Genomic DNA, 17,872 nt, shown 5'->3' on the forward strand with positions numbered 1-17,872 from the left:
GGCCATGCTCATCATTTCCCTATTATCTTTCGGTACATTTGCACAACAGAAAAGCTGAGCAGCTGCATCAGAGACCCCTTTTTCAGGAAATGTATACTAAACACTGATGTAAAATATCCTTTACGATGCCTTGTGTCAGAATCTAGGGCAATTTTTACAAAAAAAAAAAAATAAGGAAGAAAGATCAAATATGCTAGACTTAAAATGTGACCAGAAGCAACTCAACTCTCCCAATTTCTCGTCAGCACTTTCCTCCTCTAAACCAAAGCACTTTATTCACTTCAGATGAAAAAGCCACATAAATGTCTCTTCTTCACTATATTATTTACTAGATTCTTACATGGACTAACAGAATCAAATTCTTAGGACAGAAACCGAGTGTAGCAGAGCTAGGTTCCTTACAGCAGACACACACTCCAATGAGGACACCTGGTGCCGCGGGCTCTGCTCCAGCCCCTGTGGCTCACAGGGGTCTTTCCAGCAAGCACACCGACTTAGCCTAGGCTTCCATTCCCCACTGAGAAACTGGCTTTAAGAAGCACTGCAACAGCCCTGCTCAGCCTGTTGACCATGAATCCCACCTGCCCCCCAGAGCAGACCACCTTTCTGCCTCTGAGGCTAGGACAGATCCCCTCTCCCCGGTGAATATACATGAGGCATATTCTGACCTCAGTCTGGGGCCATGTGCATCAAGGAGCTGGGACACAGGATCCTGCTTTGGCACAAAGCAGAGCATCTTTGAGTAAGCAGGAGGGACCAGTTACAGCCACACGGACCTGGGGTTCACCTACTGAAGCCAAGGTCTCCAAGCAATAACACACCATGCTGTCATCGTTTCTCAGCAGCGGTTTGCTAAACTAAGAACAAGACCCATCATCCATCCACAGCAAGGCCTCTGATCCTGTGCTTTAAGAGCTGGACCTTTCGTTAAACAAGTGTGCAGACGCTCCAGCACAAGCCAGCCTGGAGTCTGCCACAGCAGCCCCAGGGTGCCTACACTGCAGGAGGTTCTCCAGTCACCACACTGCCTCCGAAACACACAGCTGTACATATTCCTTAAATATCTGACTTGATCTGAGCAACCTCAGATAATGAGTCATTTGTTACTGGAATACTTTATACATAAATTGAGGGCTCAGCAAAGACTGGATGGAGACTTTGCTTCAAGCAGCATCTGAGTTCACCAGCCTTTACCTTAATCATCACAAAAACCTTCTAACGTTCTAAGAATTGTAAACATTTTTGTTCTGCAGCTAGAGAGGAACAGTTAGATTCATTCATTAGCTCGTGACTGCTTCAGAGGGGGCTTCCACTCCCCGCCCAAGAAGCCGGCCCTAAGGAGTGCTGCAACAACCCTGCTCAGCCTGGTGACCGTAAATCCCACCTGCCCCCAGAACAGACCACCTTTCTGCCTGACACGAGGGGCAAGACCTCTAGAAAACTGGTCTGTAGGATACAAAGGTCGCCAATTAGGAACTCACAGCAAAGATACACTAGGGTGATCATGTGATTTATGTCCTGAGGAGGACCCTCACGGGGAGGACTCCGGGTGTGCACAGGACGGTCCTGACAAACTGGGGTGTCATGTCCCTGACACACACACTCTCCCCACTTGCGCTCTGGACGAACATCTGGACTTCAGGTTTTCCGCATCTGTAAAATGGGCTAAGAGTGCTTACTCTGAGGCTTCTGTGAGATGACGTGAGACCTATGAGCATGAGTTTTCTCCATTCATTCTGGTAAAGACAATCAGATCAAAGACTGTCCCTCAGGCAGTCAAGAGGATAACTTGGGGCTGGTGACTTAAACTTTTTGCTCCTTTGGGCCTTAGCTTCCAAGGAAGGAGCTGCTAAAATAACCAAAAACTGCCAGCCCCCAGGTTGGAATTCGCCCCCAACTCTGAATTCCGAGCCACGGTTTCCACGCATGTCAAGGTTCAAGGCTGCTGCTCCACAATGTCCCTTGCTGGGTTCACCAAACGTTGCCAACTTACCTGAACTCCCCCAGAGCTTCCATCAGACGGCTGACATAGAACTGGACACGGAGACTCGACTCTGCTATCTTCCTGCAGGAAATCATGGCCTTCGGTGGAGAGAAAAGAAGCCACTTTATGCTGAGACGACATTCCTTCACAATCACCTACCAGGCTTTATTCATGAGACAAGGCTACAGCCCACATGGGAGGCAGTAACTCCCTTTCCCAAAGCAGTGAGCACCTGCCATCTGGCATCAGTGCGCCCACGGATCTGTCTACCTCTGCTGCCGCCAACCCACGCGCCCCGGGAAAGCGACCCGGTAGAGGGAGCCCGCAGCCCTTACAGCCCCGCGGGGCCACACACTGCACTTTCAGTACCTTTTCAATGGCACTCTTCAGCCTGTTCATGTGAGATTCAAACAGGGGGAAATGAGAAAAAAAGAAGTCCTGGAAATTCCTCTGTGCCTCTTCCTTCTCGCACAGTGAAAAGATGATGCTTATGGCAATCTTCTTCCTCCGGACTATGGCTGGGTTGGAACTGCAGGTTTCTTCGGCCAGGCTGAACGTCTCATCCATTGACCTGGAAGGAGAAGGGGTTTGAGGAGTCGCTCTGCATCAGTGGACCACGGTGAAAATGAGCCATGAAGCCAGGGCAGCACCCTGACAGCCTATCAGGGCACGTGGTCCTCACTCAGACCACATCCCCTGCTAAGGCGTCATCCTCCGGCAGATCCTGTTGTGAAAATGAAAACCTCCACTTGATACTCCATGTTATCCTAACATGAAAAGAAACTTCAGTGAGAACTGAAAGTAATTTAAAGTGCCCTCTTATTAGACTCTTAGTCCTTTTCCCTTGGACTGTGTTACATCAGACTGGCGGTATTTCAGAAGGGGTGTGAAACATCTGTTGGCTCAAAACACAGGCCCTCAGTTTTGGCTAATAGATACCCGTAGATAAGAATCTCTGAAAGGGAAGGTCCTCTGTGGTCCACTGTGTGACCAGGACATCACGTTTGGACATTAACTAGTAGCCAAGGTTTGCTTTCCCAAGGTTACTAAAACTATTAGATGAAGTTACTCCTATAAATGCTGAGACTAAGACACGTGACCTTGAACATTCTCCGGGAAACCCCCAAGAAGAAAGACCAGCCTCTCTTCTACTATAGTCAGCACCTGGACCAACTTAACGTTCTGTGCAAAGACTCTGCTTCTAGGATGAGAGAAGCACGAAGCCAACAAACTGAATACGTATTCAATTTGTTGTAAGGGGTGAACCTCACAAATACCGCCAATCCAGGTCTCTCCTTTATTCTGAAAAACCGCTATATGACCATGCAGCTGCCAACCGCAAGAGTGAAAGATTTTAATTATTTTGTTTTTTTTCTATAAAGACACCAAAGCAAAGGATGTGCATTCATGCTAAGTCGCTCCAGTTATGTACAACTCTCTGTGACCCTATGGACTGTAGTCCGCCAGGCTCCTCTGTCCATGGGATTCTCCAGGTGAGAATACTGGAGGGGGCAGACATGCCCTGCTCCAAGGGATCTTCCTGACCCAGGGATAGAATCCGCATCTATGTCTCCTGCACTGGCAGGCGGGTTCTTTACCACTAGCGCCACCTTTAGGAAGTCCCGAAGCAAGTGACACCACACTGCAAATTAAAGTGCCTAGCATGGCACAAGGTAGGTTTGCAGTAAATCTTTCTCATTGACCCTAGTGTTCAGCTTTGTCTGTTGCTAAGCACAGGAGGATGCTGCCTCCTCCATGTCCTTTCCTACAAACTACACCCTGATGGTCACGTCTGCTGGCAGAACTCAAGGCAACCAGCCTCATTCCCAGTCTTTAACTTGTTATTTAGTGCTCTACTCATAGGAGATTTCGAACATATCCACACTTTAAAAACATACACACATCAAAAGTTTTATGGTCAAGAAAACTATCTCTTTTAAAATGAGATTAAAAAAGGAAAGGAGACAGGCATCGTGTTCAAACTTCAGAGGACCATGTCATTGGTGTGGCTGATAAATCAGTAAAAGACTTCACTCACAGACACACCAGGGGAAGGACACGGTCTCCCAGTGCTCTTGTAAATGCAAGGCATTAAAATAAACCAGCAACTGCTTTCTCTGAGAAACCCCTAGATCCTAATTATTTGCTTGGCAGAAAGAAACTGTCGAGGTGCTCTTAATTAATTTCATACAATGCACCCTCTTCTTTTCCACAGTACCTGTCCTATAACTTTGATTCTCTGCACCAGTTTATTTGTATTCTGTAGAGGAAATTTTGAGCTTATGTTATACCAATCCTTTCTTGAAACCCTTTCTTCTTTGTCATCTCCTACTTCCTTTTGCAAAAGTAAAAATGCCAGTCTGCATGTCTTGCTCAATGTGGTCTCTAATAATCAAACTGCAGTGGCCATCCAGCTCTCTTCAGATGTCTGAGTCAGCTCCACCCTGAAAACAGTACCCAACTCCAGTCAGCACAGTAGACGGTGCCACCTGCTGAATTTCTGAGAATCACCTGCAGCTCTAACAGTGTGTTGGCTCTCACTTGCTCCCCTGAATTCTAAAGCAGCTGAGTTTCATTCAGTCTGTAGTAGGCTTGGATTGGCCATGCAAACTGGAATAAATCAGGCCATGTGGTATTTATAAATATACTTTTTTTAAGCCTGGGATCATTTTTTTTTTTAATTGGAGGAAAATTACTTTACAATGTTGTGTTGGTTTCTGCCATACGACGACTCAAATCAGTCATAATTATATAAATATCCCCTCCCTCTTGAGACCCCCCGCCTTTCTCATCCCAGCCCTTTAGGTAATCACAGAGCGCAAGGCTAAGCTCCTTGTGTTATGTTACACAGCAGCTTTCCACTAGCTATTTTACACACGCTACTTTCTCAATTTGTCCTACTCGTTCTTTGCCCTGCTTATGCTCACAAGTCTGTTCTCTGCGTCTGCAACTCCATTTCTTCCCTGTAAATAGGTTCAACAGTACTATTTTTCTAGATTCCATATGTATGCATTAATATATGATATTTCTGGTATTCGTTTTTCTCTGACTTGCTTTGCTCTGTATAACTGGCTCTTGGTTCATCCACCTCACTACAACTGACTCACATTCCTTCCTTTTTATGGCTGAGTATTACTGTAAATATGCTTTTAAGATCAATCTACATGATAGCATGCTTCAAAGTGTTTTTCAGCATTTAACTATGCACACAAATACTTTACCATAGCTTTAGTGTCAGGGCACTAGGCGAGATACACAGTCCATTTTGCAAACATGGAAACTGAGGCAGAGTGACTGACTTGCTTCAGAGCAGAAAGCTTTTCAATGACCACGCTGCAATCAGAGCCAAGGGCTTCTGTCTGCTGGCCCTGGCTCACTGCTTGGACACTGGGAATGCCCACGGCTCTGGCCCCACGTCTGATCTGTCTGCTGGGATCACCCAGCTGGAGCACTAAGGGGAGGGGCTGGGAGCAATCACACAGCTGACAGGCCTTCAAGTCAAGGGAAGACCAAGCTACACACTGAATTGTTCTTCTTATTAAAAAAACCAAACAGAACTTTGTTGACACTTATGAACAGCATTTACATACATTATGAATACTTCAAGATCTTAAATGAAGCCAAAACTCTACTATTTAAGTACATCTCAGTGACCCGTAGCTGATCTCAAGACTACTTAGTCTAACTGCTTATGTCACTCTGAACTTACACTGAATCTGTGGATTACACTGGAATATATGAAATCACCATTTCTGTATGTCAAAGAACATCTCATCAGCAACTCTGGTTACTCATTTTATAATTCAAGTTAGCAGCCTTTCTGGGGCATTACAGCTGCTTCTTCAGGGTTTCAACAGCCCCACTAAGCAGGGAAATCTCTGCAGCCTCTCTCCCCAACCCCTCTGGCAGCACCTCTGCATCAGCTGATAAACTGCCCCCTGACTCCGCCCGCCCTGTCTCCAGTCACCAAAGCTCCCCAAGTGGGATGGCAGGGCCCCAGGTACGGGTGTCCACAAGCAGCCAACCCTGTGGACTGTGAAGATCCTCCCTGGCCACCCTGAACTCTCTCTGGAATGAAGTCTTTGCTGTGACTTTTCCCTCAGAGCAGAAGCAATCACTCCTCTGGTACCCACTGTTCTCTGGTCCAGTGTCAGAGACTAATCTCCACTCCCACAAGGGTGCTGCCACAAGGGAGACGGGCGACACCCCTGTAGCTGAAGGATCTTCACAGGCAGTGGTGGATGCTGAGTCCCTGCAGCTCTTCCATCCTGGGCGTCAGACAGGACAAGCCCAGGGCCAGCCCAGGCTGTGCCCCCTCGCAGGGCTGCTCTCAGAATAAGCTTGAGGTAATATTCAGTGGGTACGATCTTGATCCCTAACTGGGTCACCTTTAACTTCTGCTAAGTGAAGTCTGATGGGTGATGACGCATGTACACAGGCATGCACACAGATGCCAGGCAGCTGAGCACACGGGGAGCTTGGACGCTGGGCAGTCAGCCTGGGGTCAGGCACATACCCACACAACCAGAACCCAGGTGCCACGAGGTCCCAAGGTGGCAAGGCTGGGACCTGGGCCCAGATTGGTGGCGGCAGCAGAGGTCATGGCTGTGGGAGAGGGAAGGGCTTGGGCGAGAAAGGGCTTGAGTGAGACACAGTGGAGGCAGCTTGTTTGTCTATCATCAGAGCCCACCCTTGTGGGGTCTGCAAAAATACTCAGCTCTTTTGTCTTGAGCCCCAGGGCAGTGAATTATCAAAAAGAAGGGCCTACAGTTACAATGCAGTAAAGTATTAATACATCAGGGACTTACTAGAGTTCTCCAAAGAGTTTGTAATCTCTCATTTTGAAAACTGCAGCAACACTGCCAAGCAACTACTCACAAGCACAGAAATAGAAATCAAGTGTAGAGGTTGTTGCACTGCATAGAAAATACGCAATACTTTCTAGATGAAGCTTTAGATGACGAAATTATTAATAAGGAAGCCCATTTTAAATTAATTTTCCATATAATTGACAACATAGACTGCATAAACAGGCATTCTGAATTATATGCAATGCACAAAGATGCTTCTAATTTCTTGTAAGACCTCCATAAGTTGCAGGAATTGGCAGAGGAAACATTAAAATAATCTTGTATAAATTTACATTTAAAATTGAATTCAGACATACAAAATGGATATGTGTGAAGAATAAAATCTTTAGCAAAACTTTTCCATAAGAATAATCTGATCTAGATGTACTAAAATTTATATTTTTAAAGTTAATTAAAAATTTATCTCAATGTCGTTATAATCTATACAGCTTCAGTAACTGTTACAATAAACAAAATGAGCTTTGCCAAAACAGAAAAATTATCAAAAATTATCTGCCATCTTACATTTGAAAGGAGCAGCTAACACTGCTTTCAATTATGCCAACTGACATACAAATTCTGATGACCTAAACAAATGAATCTGCAGAAAAGTGAGCCAGAAAAATCTTATGAGTCAAGATATCGTATGAAGTATTACTACTGATTATACAGAAAATTACTGCATCAAAACTTTTTTTTTTTGAAATTTACAAGTTTATGTTAATAGTCACGGATCACTATTATTCCTATTATATTCTGAAAGTAAAATATTTTAAATGTATTTATTTATTTGGCTGTGCAGAGACTTAGTTGCCGCATGTGGGATCTAGTTCCCTGACCAGGGATTGAACCCAGGCCCCTTGTGCAGGGAGTGAGCGGTCTTAACTGCTGAACCACCAGCACAGTCCTGAAAGTAAAATACTTTTAATGGAAAAGCCTTACACTCATTTTACAGGTTGTTCTCAAAATGCCTGGAGCATAATTTTTTAAAAAGAAACATTAACACGTGATGTTAATTTTGGGAGAAGAGGGTGCCGGCAGCCTGACGCCCTCTACATGTCTCAGCCCCCCATATCTCAGCCTGTTCTTTCAGGACCACTTCCATGAAGGTTCCCCAAGCCCCAAGACCTCCAGAATGCTGCCTCTCTCCCCCAAGCTCCAAACACCCTACCCTCTCCAAACATTTATCTTCTTTATACCATTATTTACCTGTGCGTCTTCATGAACTTCTGAAATGCAGTTGTGCAGCTGACTCTTCACTCCCTCACAGACCCTATACATGCTACTCACAACTCAACTTACTAAGTCAACCAACTGTCGTCTGGATTTTATAGGGACAACCATCTTCATTCCCTCTTAAGTTGTGGGTTGTATAAGAAGAGATTGGAAGCTATTGATGTAACATCATCATAAGTCAAAAATGTACATTTTGCAGTGTAACTAAACTTTAGATCTGAAACCAACTGAAATAAAGGCAAAGGGTATCTTGGTATCAACTCTATTCATAATCAAACTCATGACTGTTAAAGAATTTAAGTTTTACCAAAAAAAACCAAAATGGTGTATGTCACCATTCCTGGGTTCATACATTTTCAAAGACCATACTGTGTCACCATAAGCCAAGATTTATTCCAGCCTTCTCACTTATACAAGCTACTCCCGGAGGGGAGCCAGTACAGAGAACGTACTCACTTTAAATCAACACAGATCTACCCAGATATTCCCAGTGTCTTTCCTGGACCCTCAACATGAAAACTTCCAGGCTGAGCTGAAGCTGAGTGGAAAGTTTCCACACTTTCCCAGGGACAGCAAGTGAACGCGGTGTCTGCGGGCACCCCCCCCTGTTGCCCACTTGGGTGCTCCTTGCACCACGGGGACCCAGCTTACCTCCTGGGGATGATGCCGTTTTCCAAGCTTGTGGTCTGGCTCCGAAGCCAGCGGCGCTGGTAGCTGCTGGACGAGGAGGTGGAGGAGCTTGGAGATGGGAACGGTGTGATCAGAAGGCTGCTCAGGGAGGCTGCGAGGAGATTGGAAAGTGAGAGTTGAACTCAAGCAGCCTGCGTGAACCTACACGAAAGCACAAGCCCGGGATCCTAACTGTTCAGGTTCTACAGGACACACCCTGCAGGGGGAAACTGGCCTCCCTGAGACTTTTGTACTGCGAGAAAATATCCCATAAAAGGGGAAACAAGTCAAAAGGAACAGGGACCACAGACAGAGCCTTGCATCCATAACCAGACCTCACTTATAAATGCAAACAATTATTACTCATCCACTCAGAGTACAAACTGCAGATTTCTGATACAGTGTTCCACAGAACTATTGCTGTTGCTGCCGGGTAACCAGTGCCCTGCACAGCATTTACTCACACACATTAACCTTTCTTGACTGCTTCTTCACTCTATTCAGAGGTGAAATCCAGGCAGAAAGGTAGTTCCTCCACACAGCATTGCCTCTCCTGCACCCCCAGCCCGAAATGCGCAGCATTTGCCCCCAGCCTCGGGCCCACTGCCACTGCCTCGCTGTGAAAGAGGAATATGTGCCTGTGCGCATGTGCTCAGTTGTCCAACTCTTTAGGACCCCAGGAACTGGGGTCCATCAGGCTCTTCTGCCCATGGAATTTTCTAAGCAAGAATGCTGGAGTGGGCTGCCATTTCCTCCTGCAGGGGATCTTCCCAATCCAGGGCTTGAACCCAGGTCTCTTCCATCTCCTGCATTGGCCAGGTGGATTCTTTACCACCAGTGCCACCTGGGAAGTCTTGTGAAAGTGGAACAACTAGTCCTAAATTGTTTTTCCGCTTGGACTACTTATTTGCCTCGGGCCTCTCTGCTTCTTCCTGTTGAGTAGTATCAGTGCCTCCCTAAGCAGGAGTGACACACCTTCTGACTGGTCCCCCTCAGGGCAGGCAAAAGGGCTTCTTTCAAATCTCCGCTGCTGGGCGGAGCTCTGTGGGTTTGGAAAGGTGGAGGAGGCAGACATTTTCCCCTTTTACCTCCCCCAAGTTACTGGGTCAGGTAGAGAAGGGAACGGAATGTGACAGGCAGCCAGTCGACATTTTCAGACACAGGTACTGACTTCACTAAGCACAGTATACCATGCTCAGGGACACCACTGGAAGGCTGCTTCTCCACGTGAGCCATCATGTTTTTATTTCTACTTTTACAGGCAGATGGAAATACGTTCCCAACGTGAGTTCTGAAATCCTGCGAGGGTTGCCTGGCTGCGTAGCAAGCATTTACAATGTGCCAGGCACTATGCAGTGCATGGTGGCCCTGCATGGAGCTGACGGCTGCAAGACCAGAGAACCCCCAGCCACAAGGGTGAGAAGCTAACAATCTAGGCTTCCTTGTCCATAGCAGAGGTGCTGTGAGCATCCACGAGACGCTCTTCTTCTGATCCAGTCAACATGCACAGCAAAGGTGGAGCTGTGGATCCGTTGTATCCAGGATGTGCCTGGGACACAATGGACAATGAACAAAGGTTTGCTGAACGTGGGGCACTTCTGCACTAAAGTGCTGCCAGGTGAGGCTGGCCTGGTTTCAGCCTTGAGGCTGGATTTACACCTCCAAAATCAAATCCCCATTTCAAGTATCAGTGAGCAGGTAATTCTATTGAGAATTCTGAAGGGAGATAGAGTTTTTCCTCAAAGTAACAGAATACTACTTAATCAAAAAAATCCTAATTAGACATATCTGCTCCACCCCCAAGTTCTCAAAATCCCCTACAAGATCCAAAAGATCCTCGTTCCCTATTTCCAAATCTCAGGGTCCTTGGTCTCATGCTGAGCACATCAGCTTCTTCTTGGCAGGTGGAGGACACCATTGAGAGGTAGCGCTTGTATTATAAATACTTGTCCCCACCCTGTCACAAAAGCAGGATGGGATGAGCTGAGGACCACTGTCTTCTAGAAGTCATGCTCATGCTGTGTGCCCAGTCGTGTTGACTCTGTGACCCCATGGACTGCAGCCTGTCAGGCTCCTCTGTCCACGGGATTCTCCAGGCAAGAACACTGGAGTGGGTTGCCATGCCCTCCTCCATGGATGTTCCTGTCCCAAGAATTAAACCTAAGTCTCCTGCATCTCCTGCATTAGCAGGCAGATTCCTTATGACTGTACCACCCGGGAAATCCTCTGGAAGTGCTACAGCTGCATGATTCTTCTGTTCAGTAGAGGAGGAGTAAGACCCAGGCTCTCCTTCAAATCCCAGCTCTGTGGCTCACTGGCTGGGACACCTGGGTGGTTCACTTCACCTGTCAGCTTTCTCATCCATAAAACGTGAGCAGTAAGGGACCACACCTCAGTATGTTTTGTGAGAGCTGCAACCTGCTAGTGGATTATAAATTATTTAGCAGATCAAAACTGGTATTTTAAAAGAGAAGTATGAATGAAAATAGAGTAGAAGGCAGTGTTAACACTAATTTATGATAGTTTTGTTTGTCATATATAAAGATGTTTGTTACTGGATCATGATGCGAAATGCATTAGCGTGGGCGGCAGACAAAAGAAAGCTTTAAAAACCACTGACCTATTTCATACAGTTCCTGGGAGGATTAAACAAATCATTACATGTAAAACACCAGCCCAGTGCCCATACAGTAAATGTCACCTACTCACTCTCTGACAATTCTTGGAAAAGGTGGGCCAGGTAAGACATTTCAGAGTACTACTAAAAGGTCATTAATTCTGAATAGTTGATTGTGAAAAGAACTGAGAACTTGTAATAGAGACATGAAAAAGAAAAGCAAAAAATTAAAATAATAAAATCCAAGGAGGATGTTCCCTTTATCCATACTATAGAATGCTGAATAATAATTGTGATAAAAATATAAGCTAAAGGGCTCGCTGAGCATTCTCCCAACATTTCCTGAAAAATATTTTGGGGCCTTCCCTGGTGGTCCAGTGGCTAAGACTCTGTGCTCCCAATGCAGAGGGCCCAGATTCAATCCCTAGTCTGGGAACTAGATTCCACAGGCCACAACTAAGAGTTCACATGCTGTAACTCATGATTCCACGTGCCACAACTTACAAAAAAAAAAAAAAGATCTCGAGTGCCACAATTACCAACACAGCCAAATAAAATAAATATTTTTAAAATGCATTTTGATATCATATAGTAATATATTTATGCAAAAGTACTGAAGTGTATATAGTCAATCATGCATGCATGCTGCGTTGTTTCAGTCATATCCAACTCTGTGCGACCCCATGGACTGTAGCCCACCAGGCTCCTCTGTCCATGGTATTCTCCAGGCAAGAATACTGGAGTGGGTTGTCGTGCCCTCTTCCAGGGGATCTTTCCAACCCAGGGATCGAACCAGCATCTCCTGGGTCTCCTGCATCGGCAGGCAGAGTCTTTACCACTGGTGCCACCTGAAACCCGTAGTCAATCACATGTTTTAGCAAATGATACAGCTACAACTCTCAGACACAAGAACAGGCCTCATTTTGCCTTGTAACCAACCTACTGCCATTTTCATGAGAAAAAGATGGATTCAATCCCCATTTAGTGCGTGTGGCTACGGGCTGGGCCATGGTCTACAAGGGAGTGCAGCCTGGATGCTGCTGGGGTGCTGGTCCCCATCCCCAGGGCTGCGTGGGCTTCCCTGGCTGGCTCACTCACTTCACTGTGGGCCTGGCATCTCCAGGACACCAAAGAGCTTTGCACAGGAGTTCCACGGGGTAGGTCCCAGCCCACACCATGCTTCCTGTCAGCTCCACAAGTTGGTGCCTTGGTTGTAAAATGTGCGACTTTCAGTTAAATTATTCACAGCCTCGGCTCCAGCTTTAAAAGTGCTATGTCTAACACTTCTTAATATTTTTAGTATCGCTCTTCTTTTTAGAATACTTTTATAATTAGCACAAATGCTAATGAATACAGACTGCAAAGATTTTTGGAGTTTTGCACATGAATAAGAAAACAATTTATGCTTGCATCCCCACCCTCCTGACAGAGGGGGGCTCTTCAACAAGTGTCTATTTATTCCTACAGAAATTAGCGTAAGAAAAAATACATCTGTAGGCTTAAAAATGTCAACTGCTGGCTCTTCTTGACCTGTGTTGTTCAAGATAAGGATTCAGCTTTATCTGGAAATATGTCTGCTATTTGGAGAGCTTACTGTATTGACGATCTGACAAAATCTGGATTCAAAGTGACAACACCCTGAAACTCTTAAATCCATTTGCTCAACTTTGACTGAGCATTTACTAAGTTCCTGGCACCACCTGGGCCTGAGGCAGAAAGTTACAGCACAGAAAGGTCTTAACAAGCTCTGTCCTTAACAAGCCTGCATGCATGGAGTAAATAAACAAGATGATATCAGACAGTGTTAAGTTCACATGATTTTCTTCAAGCAACCAGGACAAAAGTTTATTCTCCAGTCAGTGGTCCGAGAACACCCTTGTGAAAATGGTACATCTCAACTAAAACTGAAATCCAGAAAGAGCCAGTCATGGAAAGGGCATATCAGATGTCGCCCAGGAAAATGACTAGATCATCTGAGTGTGTCTCTTTAAAAAAATCTGTATGTACTCCTCCTCGTATATATGGGGAACATGCCCCCACCCCCGCCCCACCCCACTCAAGGATCCATTGAACATCTCCTATATGCCAGGCAGGATTCAGGCTGCTGGGGATGGAACAGTCAGCGTGACACAGTAGCTGGGTCTCTGCCCCAGGGGAGCTTACTCTCTATGGGAAAAGCAGCAGCAAGCAAAAATCCCCAAGGAATTACAAAACACAACCAGAGTGTGGAGAGTCCACAGGGGCAAACTCAACACTGGAAAAGGAAATGCAAACTCAAACACTCAGAAGCTGCTACAATTCCTCCAATGGGAAGAACTGTGAGTTTGGCTGGTTGATGCTGCTGCAAAATGGAGTCATGCGCTCTCCGACCTGACAGCATCCTGGGACAGTACAGAGGCAGGACTGCAGCAAACATCTGGGTCTAGAGTGCAAGCTTGGACCTGCCAGATAGCCCTCACTTGCAGGAGACACCTGGGTGGAGGAAGCCACAGAAGCCCGAGCCTTCCATCTCCTGCAGAACTTGGACAGGACAGATGGGGTGTCTTTGTTTCTGGACATACTCTTGCCAAAACTCAGTTCAGTTCAGTCGCTCAGTCATGTCCAACTCTTTGTGACCCCATGAACCGCAGCACGCCAAGCCTCCCTGTTCATCACCAACTCCCAGAGTCCACCCAAATCCATGTCCATCAAGTCAGTGATGCCATCCAACCATCTCATCCTCTGTTGTCCCCTTCTCCTCCTGCCCTCAATCTTTTCCCACATCAGGATCTTTTCCAATGAGTCAGCTCTTCGCATCAGGTGGCCAAAGTGTTGGAGTTTCAGCTTCAGCATCAGTCCTTCCAATAAATATTCAGGGCTACTTTCCTTTTAGATTGACTGCTTTGGTCTCCTTGCAGTCCAAGGGAGTCTTGGACTCTTCTCCAACACCACAGTTCAAAAGCATCAATTCTTGGGTGCTCAGCTTTCTTTATAGCCCAACTCTCACATCCATACATGACCACAGGAAAAACCATAGCTTTGAGTAGATGGACTTTTGTTGACAAAGTAATGTCTCTGCTTTTTAATATGCTGCCTAGGTTAGTCATAACTTTCCTTCCAAGGAGTAAGCGTCTTTTAATTTCATGGCTGCAATCACTATCTGCAGTGATTTTGGAGCTCAAAAAAATAAAGTCTGACACTGTTTCCATTGTTTCCCCATCTATTTCCCATGAAGTGATGGGACCAGATGCCATGATCTTAGTTTTCTGAATGTTGAGTTTTAAGCCAACTTTTTCGCTCTCCTCTTTCACTTTCATCAAGAGGCTCTTTAGTTCTTCTTCATTTTCTGCCATAAAGGTGGTGTCATCTGCATATCTGAGGTTATTGATATTTCTCCTGGCAATCTTAATTCCAGCTTCTGCTTCATCCAGCCCAGCATTTCTCATGATGAACTCTGTATATAAGTTAAATAAATAGGGTGACAATATACAGCCTTGACGTACTCCTTTTCCTATTTGGAACCAATCTGTTGTTCCATGTCCAGTTCTAACTGTTGCTTCCTGACCTGCATACAGGTTTCTTAAGAGACAGGTCAGATGGTCTGGCATTTCCATCTCTTTCAGAATTTTCCACAGTTTATTGTGATCCACACAGTCAAAGGCCTTGGCATAGTCAATAAGGCAGAAATAGATGTTTTTCTGGAACTCTCTTGCTTTTTCGATGATCCAGCAGATGCTGGCAATTTGATCTCTGGTTCCTCTGCCTTTTCTAAAACCAGCTTGAACATCTGGGGGTTCACGGTTCATGTATTGCTGAAGTCTGGCTTGGAGAATTTTGAACACTACTTTACTAGAGTGTGAGATGAGTGCAATTGTGTGGTAGTTTGAGTATTCTTTGGCATTGCCTTTCTTTGGGATCGGAATGAAAACTGACCTTTTCCAGTCCTACAACAACATTCTAATGTGACCAGACCTCTATTTTCTCTCCAAGCTCAGCTTGCAGACTCTCCCCTCACTGCATCCAGCCGCCCTCTGTTCCCAGTACATAGCGGTCTTTCTGCTGCCCACACATAAACTTACAAAGCCTATTCCCACCCCAGGGCTCTGCTCCAGCAACCCCCAAAGTCTAACATGCTCTCTGCTCTGGTCTTCACCAAGCAAGTTAGCAAGGTACTTGAGTCAACTGAGACTTCAGCTTCCAGGAGAGGCATTCCTTGAGCGAACACTCTGGTGGTGACGGAAGCCTGCCTACATTTTGTCTTTCTCTGTCTCTTCTCTATTGAATATAAACTGCATGTCCACTTGATTACTGATCTCTCCTCACATCCAACAAAAACGCCTGGTACATAAGATTCTCAAGAAAAGTTCCTTCATGATGTCTGTCTCGATCAACAAGCACAGCAGACCCAAAACATTAGAAAAAAAATTTCTAGAGAGTTCAAAACCTGAATTTGTTAAAAAGCTTCCTATGGTCAAAACTGTATAGAGAGCATAAGGATTTTCTCTCCACCTCTTCATCTTAAGTCTTTTTTGATAGGGAGGCCTAGTGGCTCAGATGGTAAAGAATCTGCCTGCAGTGTAGGAGATGCAGGTTCGATTCCTGGGTCAGGCAGATACCCTGGAGAAAGGAATGGCAACCCATTCCAGTATTCTTACCTGGAGAAACCCATGGACAGAGGAGCCTGGCAGGCTATAGTCCATGGGGTCAAGAAGAATCAGACACGACTTGGTGACTAACACTTTCACACTTTTATTTTGATGGTGGAAGTGATGATGATAGTGGTGGTAATGGTGATGGTGGTGGAGGTGGTGATGGCGGTGGTGGTAATGGTGGTGATGGTGATGGCGGTGGTGGTGGTGATGATGGCGGTGGTGGTGGTGATGATGGCAGTGGTGGTGGTGGCGGTGGTGGTGGTGGCGGTGGCGGTGGCGGTGGCGGTGGTGGCGGTGGCGGTGGTGGTGATGGCAGTGGTGGTGGTGATGATGGTGGCAGTGGTGGCGGTGGCGGTGGTGGTGGTGGTGGTGGCGGTGGTGGTGGTGGTGATGGTGGCGGTGGTGGTGATGGTGATGGCAGTGGTGGTGGTGGTGGTGGCGGTGGTGGTGGTGGTGATGGTGGCGGTGGTGGTGATGGTGATGGCGGTGGTGGTGATGGTGATGGCAGTGGTGGTGGCGGTGGTGGTGGTGATGGTGATGATGGCGGTGGTGGTTATGGTGGTGATGGTGATGGCAGTGGTGGTGGTGATGATGGCGGTGGTGGTGATGATGGCGGTAGTGGTGGTGATGGTGGTGATGGCGGTGGTGGTGGTGATGGCGGTGGTGGTGGTGATGATGGCGGTGGTGGTGGTGATGGCGATGATGATGATGGCAGTGGCGGTGGTGATGGTGGTGGTGATGATGGCAGTGGTGGTGGTGGTGGTGGTGATGGTGGTGGTGATGATGGCGGTGGTGGTGATGGTGATGGCAGTGGTGGTGATGATGGTGGTGATGATGGCAGTGGTGGTGGTGGCGGTGGTGGTGGTGGCGGTGGCGGTGGCGGTGGTGGCGGTGGCGGTGGTGATGATGGCAGTGGCGGTGGTGGTGGTGGTGGCGGTGGTGGTGGTGGTGATGGTGGCGGTGGTGGTGGTGGTGATGGCAGTGGTGGCGGTGGCGGTGGCGGTGGTGGTGATGGTGGCGGTGGTGGTGGTGGTGATGGTGGCGGTGGCGGTGGTGGTGATGGTGGCGGTGGCGGTGGTGGTGATGGTGGCGGTGGTGGTGGTGGTGATGGTGGCGGTGGTGGTGGTGGTGATGGCAGTGGTGGTGGTGGTGATGGCAGTGGTGGTGGTGATGATGGCGGTAGTGGTGGTGATGGTGGTGATGGCGGTGCTGGTGGTGATGGCGGTGGTGGTGGTGATGATGGCGGTGGTGGTGGTGATGGCGATGATGATGATGGCAGTGGCGGTGGTGATGGTGGTGGTGATGATGGCAGTGGTGGTGGTGGTGATGGCAGTGGTGGTGGCGGTGGTGGTGGTGATGGTGATGATGGCGGTGGTGGTTATGGTGGTGATGGTGATGGCGGTGGTGGTGGTGATGATGGCGGTGGTGGTGATGATGGCGGTAGTGGTGGTGATGGTGGTGATGGTGGTGATGGCGGTGGTGGTGGTGATGGCGGTGGTGGTGGTGATGGCGGTGATGGCGGTGGTGGTGGTGATGGCGGTGGTGGTGGTGATGATGGCGGTGGTGGTGGTGATGGCGATGATGATGATGGCAGTGGTGGTGGTGATGGTGGTGGTGATGATGGCGGTGGTGGTGATGGTGATGGCAGTGGTGGTGATGATGGTGGTGATGATGGCAGTGGTGGTGATGGTGGTGATGATGGCAGTGGTGGTGGTGATGGTGGTGGTGATGATGGCGGTGGTGATGATGGCGGCGGCGGTGGTGGTGATGGTGATGATGATGGTGGCAGTGGTGATGGTGGTGATTATGGCAGTGGTGGTGGTGATGATGGTGATGGTAGAAGTGAGGATCTGGGCCTGAACCCTTTCTCTCAGTTTGATACAGA

General features: G+C 47.3%; 1 protein-coding gene across 4 annotated transcripts in view; it reads right to left on the reverse strand.

Moving 5' to 3' along the window:
• FNIP2 (folliculin interacting protein 2) overlaps positions 1-17,872 on the reverse strand; it is a 127,946-nt gene that overhangs the window by 30,993 nt on the left and 79,081 nt on the right. For all 4 annotated transcript variants that reach the window (XM_069557289.1, XM_069557291.1, XM_069557290.1 and 1 more), the window contains 3 exons: positions 8,722-8,851; positions 2,354-2,555; positions 1,994-2,082 (listed from right to left, as the gene is read on the reverse strand). In XM_069557289.1, the coding sequence (XP_069413390.1) occupies positions 1,994-2,082; positions 2,354-2,555; positions 8,722-8,851 (421 nt within the window). The remainder of the gene's footprint in view (positions 1-1,993; positions 2,083-2,353; positions 2,556-8,721; positions 8,852-17,872) is intronic.

This window comes from Ovis canadensis, chromosome 17 (assembly GCF_042477335.2).
Source record: "Ovis canadensis isolate MfBH-ARS-UI-01 breed Bighorn chromosome 17, ARS-UI_OviCan_v2, whole genome shotgun sequence".
In the NCBI taxonomy this organism is placed as follows: domain Eukaryota; kingdom Metazoa; phylum Chordata; class Mammalia; order Artiodactyla; family Bovidae; genus Ovis; species Ovis canadensis.